This window comes from Pundamilia nyererei, unplaced genomic scaffold (genome assembly GCF_000239375.1).
Source record: "Pundamilia nyererei isolate P.nyererei 1_Seehausen unplaced genomic scaffold, PunNye1.0 scaffold00046, whole genome shotgun sequence".
NCBI classification, from domain to species: domain Eukaryota; kingdom Metazoa; phylum Chordata; class Actinopteri; order Cichliformes; family Cichlidae; genus Pundamilia; species Pundamilia nyererei.
The window spans coordinates 3,161,647-3,170,513 of record NW_005187447.1 but is presented as its reverse complement, the minus strand read 5'-3'; the positions used below and the strand labels follow the sequence as shown (position 1 = coordinate 3,170,513).

Below are 8,867 nucleotides of genomic sequence, written 5' to 3'. Positions count from 1 at the left end.
CCTTTCTGCACTCTGAAGTCTTAGGGTTATTAGTATAGTACAAACATATGATTTATGAGAAAAATTACTTCTGTAGCGATTTACAAAACATTTGCTATTAGCTGAAACTGACCACCATTAGAGATCAGCTGTTCCCAAAGTCAAATATCAAAGCCCAAACGTGGCCCTCTTTTAATTCTTAAGTTTTAACAGCAAGTTTTAGAATCATCTGGTCCTTCTCGGGTGTTAAGATTGATTAAATACAACCTCAGATGAACAGCAAAACATGACGTGTTACACGCTGACATTATTTATCTAACAGACTAAACCAAAATGCAGAAGCACTGTGTGAAAAACTAAGTAGACGCCATGCTTCTAAAACCACCCTCAGCAGCCATAAGTTGAAGTCATTGTTTTCTGTGTAACATTTTCAGCCTCTCACATCGCTGTGGAGGAATTTCGACTCTTTGACCTTGATTCTTTTCTTTTTTTCTCTTGTAGGTTTGTTGCTATGCAGACAGTTGGTATGAGGTGTTTGCACTGATATGCTGTGATTGGTTTTCACCAAAACGTGCATTTTGAATGCACATCGCCTCATGATGAAAACACCCAACTGCAAATAAATAAACAGTTTATTAATAATACATTTTCAGATGATGGTGATAAGATGCCAATTAACAATCTATGAAGAACATAAAAAAATCGAACTGTGGGACCAGATTAACGTTAGAGAAAATAGTTAATCTGCTGATTTAGTGCAGAGAGGTGTAAATATTTTAATTTGAGTGAATTATCTCACGGCTGAGTGCTGCTCTTTATTTGTAAGGTGAATTGAGCCTCAGGTTTATATTTTTGAATGGTGATTGTGAGACGGTGTTAAGTACATTACTTAATTACTCAAGTTACATACTGCATTACTTTTAAGAAAAGTAGTCTGTAATTTGTGTAATATGTTACTTCCTGAGTAGTTAATCCAACACTGATCACAACAAAGAGGGGAAATAGCTTCAGCAGTCACTAACATTTGACCCACAGCATAGAGTTCATTTGCATGCATGTAATGTCTTTGATATGCTGCTTAGCGATGGCGGCGACTTTCAAAGCAGAGCCAGTGGAAACCCAGTGAGAATCAATAAGTGATATGGAATCGCTGAATTCTTATTAATTCCCATCCCTACTTATCATTTTCAACTTGAAGACTCAGGTTACATTATTAGGGGCGTGGCACTTTTTTTATAAGGAGCCACAAATAAAAAAATTAAAAAATAATTCAGCTCTTCATCCTCTCTTTCCAAATATGATCACTCACCAGCTGACACTGCTTTTAAATGTAGGGTCCAAAACCAACAGGTCACATTAAACAGTGGCTACCTCCATCTTTTCAATACAGTCTGTGGATCAGGAGGTTTAATGACTACATGTAAATCAATTAGTAAACTGTGTGTGTGTGTGTGTGTGTGTGTGTGTGTGTGTGTGTGTGTGTGTGTGTGTGTGTGTGGAGGAAGTCTATTGGGTGAAGGTGGAGTTTTTGGGGTGGGCGGTGCAGCTCGGCAGAACGCTAAAGATCAAACTGGCTCCGGTCTGTGCGTCAGTGTCTTTCATGTGTCTCGCGGAGACGTGGGTAAAAAGGTCAATTATTACTGAGGCTCGAGCTCTTCTTTCGTTAATTAATATTTCTCTGAGACTCTTCGAGGACCGTTTTCCCCTTTGAGGTGTTCCTGTGTTTCCACGCCGCGGCTCAGTGACCTGAAGGAGGCTTGATGAGTGGAAGCAGCGTCGGTGAGTTATTACGCTTACACAACACGTTACCTGGTCACGCGCTTTACAAACCATCTCACGCTTATCACACCTTAAATATATATATATCTATATATATATAGATATATATATATATTAATAGTTTGTTGTTTAGTTTTCTCTTTGTCTTTGAGCATTTTTCTTCTTTCTTTAAGCTCAGACAGAAGTGAAAGTCACGGCAGATTGTACTACAGCTAATTTAACGCTCGTAGTGGTGTGAAAATTGAAAGTGTGATTATTGGAACGCTGTGTGTGTGTGTGTGTGTTTATGCTTTATGTTGAACCGCAGGAAGTCAGCCTGAAATTTAAGCAGACGAAGAAATATCTGGGTCAGCGTCAGTGGAAAGTGCAAACTGCGACCACAGATCGGCTTTTAATGAGTGTGATTTACATTTACGGGAACTATCAGGGGTGTGTTGGAAGATAAACCCACCTAAAACGAGGTTACACGGCTTCTCTGTGGAGAAAGTCAGTGGAAAAATGAACGGTGACCCTAAAAAACGATCTAAGGGGATGCGATAGACTTTTTTTTCTCTTTAATTCACTGAAAGCAGTTTTCATGGAAGTTTGAGCGCTTTAAAAACAAAACACAAAAAGACATCGGGAAGACCTCTGAAATCCCAGAGGCAAGTTTTACATTTTAAAATGTTTGTGGTTTGATTTCTCCGGTAAATGAGAACCATCATTTCCTTATTCCCACATGTGCGTTTCCTGATGTGTTGACCATTAAACATTTAGAGAAAAGTCCCCTGTGTGGGAGGCACGTTTCTTGCAAATCAAGTCAAAAAGACACCGAGTGTGGGCAGATATCAGAAGTGCTTTATGAGTTTGTTCACCTCGAATAAAAGTGGTCCCGAGTTGACTGAGCTGGGTTTATTATAATAAAACGTCCAAACAGGATAAAAAAAAATAATCCGACCTCTGTCTACTAACTACTACTGTAATATTATAGAAATGACAAAACAATCACACAAGAGAAAGTGTAATTTATTTACACAGCCTGCCTCACCAAGAGTGTTTCTGCAGGTATTATTATTAATAATAATAATAATGTATACTTTATTGATCCCCGTGGGGAAGTTATTCTCTCTGCATTTAACCCGTTCACTCAGTGAAGCAGTCGGCAGCCACCAATCCAGCGCCCGGGGAGCAGTGTGTAGGGACTGTACTTTGCTCAGGGGTACCTCAGGGTAGCCGTTCAGTGGATTTGAACCCCCGACCTTCCGATCATGAGGTGACCACGCCCCATGGGGGGACCACGCTACCTACTGTGCACTGTGTGGAGTTTGCAGTAATGTAGGGCCGTTCATAAATTTGGCTTTAACAGCTCATCAGCTCTGTTTCTTTAAATATGTCAACTAAATATATCAACTTTTATCTGGATGTTAATCACAACATGTGCTGCCGTTCATCTTGTCTCACAGACAAGGGACTGTTTACACCTCCTGTTCACATCATAATTTCACATTTTCGGGTTCTTTAAATACCCACGTGTGTGTTTTTTATCTCCAGCAGAATTTCATGTGCATCTCAAACCCCACACACATGGATGTCAGGAGGAAAAGGTCCAATGATGCTGCCCACGTCGGTCTACTCGGTTTCAACAACTACTAGGTGAGAGAAACACTGCACGCATCCCAGCGCCTTTCTGCTGTGCTTTCACTTTAAAGTCACAGAGGATATCACACTTGATAAGAGCTGATAAAGTGCGTGAAACAGAAGTTCCACTAAAGTCAGACTGAAATTAATTTGCCTTCCCCCGTTTTGGTAAATGTTCCGGCTCACAGTCACATCAGCCACCTGGTCAGTCACCGCAACACACCTGAAGAAGACGATGAAACCATGAGTGCAGAGCTGAGAGACCCCAGCATTCTTTCCAAACCGGAGTCCGCCTCCGACCCTCTGGGCCACCACCCTCTTTCAGACCGTGATGGCTCTCTGTTCGGCAAGCAGAGCCTGGACACAGAGGAGCACAAGCACATTAGGATCTTCCCCCAGTCCAGCTTCTGCCCATCCCAGCCCTCTCGCAGTTTGCCAGCTGGGTACAGCCCCCAAACTCCTTTCCCGAGCCAGGCATACAGCGGCTGGCTCCACCCGAGTTTCGCCAGCAGTTGGTCGGGATATCCCAACAGCCTGCCGTCCTGTCTGAGCCAGAAAGATTACTCCAGCTGTTCTGGAGAGAGCTGCCTCTCCAGATGCAAGTTCCTGTCCCTCCCCGGCACTCACAGCAGCATGGGCAGCTTAGAGCAGCCGCTCTCTCTGCGCTCTAACCCGCCTTCAGCCAACCTGTACCACCACACGTTATCGCCATACTCGTGTGCACCACAGGGGCCCGCCTGCTGTGCTCAGTGCCCTGCAGACGCCTTCAACAGGGAGCCTATGGTCAACAAGCATCCCTGGCCTGAGTACCACCCAGCTTACAGCCAGTACTGTAAGTTTGCCGGACCCTTTTTTAACCTTTAAACCACGCACAGACCGCAGCCGGTATTTATTTTGTCTGTACTGCTGCAGATGCAGGTGACTGCAGAGTTCCTGCAGGTGGATTCACACAGATGTGAGTTTTGATTTTTTGATTTATTCTTTTTAAAAATGAAAATTAAATTCTTTCTCACTCTGTTGCTTGTTTCTGCTATTAAAATGATTTTTTTTAACTACATACAGCGGACACAACGTTCCAGTCAAAGAGAAGCGCCCTCCTTGCAGCGCGCCGCTGTCTCTGGAGCAGAGTGAGTGCTCACGAGCAGATCAGACGCCTGGTCCTGTTGTCAGACGATCCCGCCTCTGAAAAAGTTTGTTTTTGTTGCAGGGCGTGTCTTCGTCACTTACGAAGCAGACAACGACAAGCATGTCAACGAGATCATCAAATTTGTGGCTCTGCTGCGGCACAACGGCTTTGACACGCACGTACGTGCAGCTTTTAGTCTTTTTGTGTGTTTTGTTTGAACAACTTAAAATGTCAGGAGCTGGAAAAAAAACAGTTAAAATTCAGCTGGCTAGATTTTAACAAACATTTAAAAAAACTTTGTCATTGTAATACTAAAGTTACAAATTTAGGTGCAATTATTATAAATATAGTATACAATAAATAGCTTATTAAATAGCTTACTGTATATCCATTTAAACAAGTGATTTTTGAACTAAATTGTGATTCCTGCCTATTTTTGTAATTTCCTCCCAGAGTGAATGCTGGATGCTACAGATGAACTTTTAGTCTAGACTCTCATCAGCTCATCACGTTACATATTTCTTGCTTTCATTTTGTTGGTGACTCTGAGTTTCTGTTAATATCTTACAAGTTATTGCGTGTTATTTGTCAGCTTGTCCTGTTAACTGGCTTTACACAATTAAAATGTATAAAGAATTTGTGTGTTTTCTGCGCAGGGTTAAACTGTCTGACTCGCAGCTTTGCTTGTTTCAGATCGACATTTTCGAGCAGCAGTTCAGAAGCATAAGCAAGATTGACTTCATGGAGCGATACCTGAGTGAGGTAAAAAAAAAAAAGCAAACTGTCGGTGAAATTCTTTCATGATGATCAAATGGAATGAAAACAGTTTAAATTGAGTAATCTGCCTACAGAGGAAGTCATTTTCACATCTAGGAACTCAAGACGTTCTGCAAGAGTGAACTTGTTGCATGAAGAAGTTTGATAGCTGCAGTAGCTTACTGCCAGTTGTAATTTTCTCTTGTCTTAGAAAGAGTATCTCATCATCATCATCATCAGCCCCAAGTACTACGAGACGGTGACCGCTTCCCCTGCTGGCCTGGAGAGCGACGAGAGGACCTACAACACGGTTTACATACATAAACAGGTGAGCGACCTGAATGTGGTCCAAACGAAGACTGAAATAATCTTCACGAGAGCGAAAAACTGCGTGCTCTCATCGCCGCTGTGAAATCAAATTGTGTATGTGGTTTTCCTGTGTGTGTCACTCAGCTGCAGAATGAATTCATCCAGAATGGAAGCAAGAATTTCAGGTTCATTCCTATCCTGTTCCCCGGGGCTAAAAAGGTAATTTTTACATGTCTTCCTGAGTGAGATCATGCCACTGATTCCACCCACCACCCAGTCTCACACCCTGTTTTGTTTCTTGTTGTTTTGTTTGAATGTATAATCAGTGCCACGTGCCTAACTGGCTCCAGAACACACATGTATATGGATGGCCACGTGATCGGGATGACATCCTGCGGCGGCTGATGAGGGTCGAGAAGTACAACCCACCTCCTATCGGGGAGCTTCCGACCATAGTCTCCATCCCCATTTAAAAAAAACTCTGAGCTGGATTCACAGACTGGACTTAAATCTTATTGGCTGTTGGTCATTAAGGAGGTGGACAGAGTGATGAGGTGCTTTTGTGAACAGACAGATGTTGTGTGTTTAAATTAACATATAGAGAAGTGCCAGTGTTGGTCTGAGATAGACGTGCAGACTCAGGCTTTTTTTTATTTTTTTATATATATATCTTTGCCGTTGTGCATCATGCTGTATGTGCACTGGTGCTACTCCACCTCGTGTTTTTTGTTTGTTTTGTTTTTGTTGTTTTGTTGTTGTTTTTTAAAGGGGGTCTATTATCATTCCCAGCCCAAGATATTGTTACTCTTGGAATCGGGAGCTTTGCCTGATTCACAGATCAAAGCAATCCTTATTCACCGTACAGCTGCAGAGACCGAGGAGAGTGCAAGCCATGTTGTTTTGTTAAAGCTACAGTTTGCACATGTCGCCTGAATGCGTCGTGTGTAGGTAATCACGAAGTTGCGTTTTTGAAAAGAACACAGCTGTGAGGACACAGTCTCTGGATGTGAGTGTGCAGAACAGGCAGAACGGCGTGTGCGTGCAAAAAACAAATTAAATTTTATGTGAGAACTGTTTGAGGAAAGCTTTCGTTTTCACATCTCGAGCACCTACGTTGGGCTTAAACTGAAGGTGTGCCTCCTAGTAGTTGATGGTTACACTTGATTTATAGGACTAGTAAATTGCTCCTCAATAATGTACGCTTCACGCAGAGCACAGCAGGGAAAACGCTGATAGCAGAACAGGTTTCAACCCCAACTTTAGCACTGCTTTCACTCAGGGCCCAACAATACCAGACCTGGTTCAACCTGGTTTCACCTGGTTGAACATTGGTCAAGCTGGGCGAACAGTAGATACACGGGTTCAACAGCCTGGGATTTACTTTATGTATATACACTGATCTCCTTGTACATGTTTATATTAAACATCTCAAACTGGAGCGATCTACAGTACTGTGCAAAAGTCTTGAGTCACTGCTCATTTTTTAAAATACATTATCACCTTTATTCTCCAACATAGCCTAAACTCTCTGAGACGAACCTTCTGGTAATTTTCTCCAGGCTTCATTCAAAGCTGTTTTTTGGATGTCGGCTGCCTTTTGTTCTGTTCTCTGTCAAGATCACACTTCAATAATGTTGACGTCCGGGCTTCATGACTAACAGTGTTGCGTGTTGTTTGTTTTTTTGTCTTTTCTGTCCGGATTTGCTTTTAGCAGATTGACAGTGGTCTCATACACAATGTCAATCAGAGGAAAGTATTGGATGGTGGATCAAAACCTGATGGTACTTTCAGCATTCCTAAGACCATGAATTTTGACAAGATTCCCCACCATGTTTTACAGATGACCGCTATTGGCCCCTGATCTCATCCTTATGGACTGACCGTGATTTAAACCAAAAATTTTCCAATTTGAATTTGTTACCACTGATTCTTCGCTCCAGTTCTCGCGTAATTTCGCATACCTCTTTTCCCCTTCCTTACAAATGGCTTCTTCACAGCCTTTCACTGAGACCACTTCTGATGAGGGAATCACCTTGTTGATGTAAACTTACTATTTTATGTCTATCAAACTGTGTTAGCTTTGGCTTTTTTCATATAATAAACAAAAGACACGGAAATACAGCATCCAACTGGCAGACTTGCAAAAGCACCAAGAGATACAATTTAAAAAGAACTTCTTTGCAAAGTTGTATTATGTAAAAACACAACACTGGTTCATCCCTTGAGTTAGGTGCCTTTTTTGTGCTCTGGTGATAAGTAGGTGACTGAGTGGCTTAACTAACAAAAGAAGTTCCTCTGAAAATGGACAGGTACGGGGACTGGGCTGAAAGCTCAAGTCTACTTAAAGTCTGGCTCTTTGGATGTGAAGAAATGAAGTGTGGCTCAGGCCTTTTACACAGTACTGCATGTGACAGAAATTTAGGCAAAACATAATAGTTCCACTTTAATTTTAAAGCCTGAAAACACAGATTCGTGAATGTTTGTTTGTTTTACTGGACATCTCCTACACGTCACTACAAACAGATGTATATGTGTTTGAGTGGAACAGCAGGGCTCTCACTTACGATGTGCAAACATTGACCCAGATACTATATTCTCTCAGCCTTTATGACTTATTACAGGTGCCTGTTCATTTTGAACAGCTGCTCAACTGGACGCATAACACAGTGGTTTGTCATCGTGTTTTCTGATATTGTGTGTGGTTCGTATTGTTTAAAGAGAATGCAGGTGTGGGTAAAAATGGTTTGTGGCTTTTGTATTTGCATTTATACCTCTCTGTAAGCTGCACCTGAATTCATTTTCTCTAACCCACTTTTGTTAATTTATGTTCCAACTAAGTTATTCTTAAAAAGTTTTAGCAATTATTTTTTTCTGTATGAGCGTTAAAGTGTGTTGTCGTCCCCCCTTTTAGCATCTAACCTTTTGTACTGAATACAACAAAAAGAGCAGGGGGGGTAATCTGGTGTTTTTCATGTTCCTTCTGCATTGGAAACTATTCTCAGGGGATCCTTGATGCTATGTTACAATAAAAGTATTGAATGACTGAAAAGTGTGTTGGCCCACATCAGACTTGCCCCCGAGCTGTCCTCTGAAAAATGCACAAGCGTTTGTAAAATTGGCCCCAAAAAATACAGACAAGCAGAGGCACGCTCCTGGGCTTCGTGGGGCCTCTACAAAAAGCAAGCTGAATTTGTCAGTTTAGAGACGAACCATGAGAACTTTAAGGTTTGATTGCAGATGTGTCAACACGTCGCTGCCTCTGATGCCTCCATGAGAAATCCAACTGAGTCGCTTTGTCTGC

The 8,867-nt window shown here is 42.0% G+C and overlaps 1 protein-coding gene across 3 annotated transcripts; it reads left to right on the top strand.

The window, feature by feature from the left end:
• Nucleotides 1-1,482: 1,482 nt before the first annotated feature.
• On the top strand, nt 1,483-8,605 carry traf3ip2l (TRAF3 interacting protein 2-like). 3 transcript variants are annotated; one of them, XM_005732374.2, is made up of 10 exons: nt 1,483-1,758; nt 3,289-3,390; nt 3,564-4,207; nt 4,294-4,330; nt 4,438-4,502; nt 4,583-4,680; nt 5,195-5,263; nt 5,469-5,585; nt 5,711-5,785; nt 5,893-8,605. In XM_005732374.2, exons 2-10 carry the CDS (start codon nt 3,326-3,328, stop codon nt 6,037-6,039), a joined length of 1,317 nt encoding a protein of 438 aa, XP_005732431.1. In that variant the 5' UTR covers nt 1,483-1,758; nt 3,289-3,325; the 3' UTR covers nt 6,040-8,605. The 3 variants fall into 3 exon arrangements, with proteins under 3 accessions (XP_005732431.1, XP_005732430.1, XP_005732429.1); XM_005732373.1 differs by having other exon boundaries at nt 1,484-1,758; nt 3,292-3,390; nt 4,288-4,330; XM_005732372.1 differs by having other exon boundaries at nt 1,484-1,758; nt 4,288-4,330.
• The last annotated feature ends 262 nt before the right edge of the window (nt 8,606-8,867 follow it).

Coding starts and splice junctions, on each gene's coding strand:
- traf3ip2l (XM_005732373.1), top strand. CDS start 3,326: ATGTCAGGAGGAAAAGGTCCAATGATGCTGCCCACGTCGGTCTACTCG. Junction 5,264..5,468: donor TGGAGCGATACCTGAGTGAG/GTAAAAAAAAAA, acceptor CTCTTGTCTTAG/AAAGAGTATCTCATCATCAT. Junction 5,786..5,892: donor TGTTCCCCGGGGCTAAAAAG/GTAATTTTTACA, acceptor ATGTATAATCAG/TGCCACGTGCCTAACTGGCT.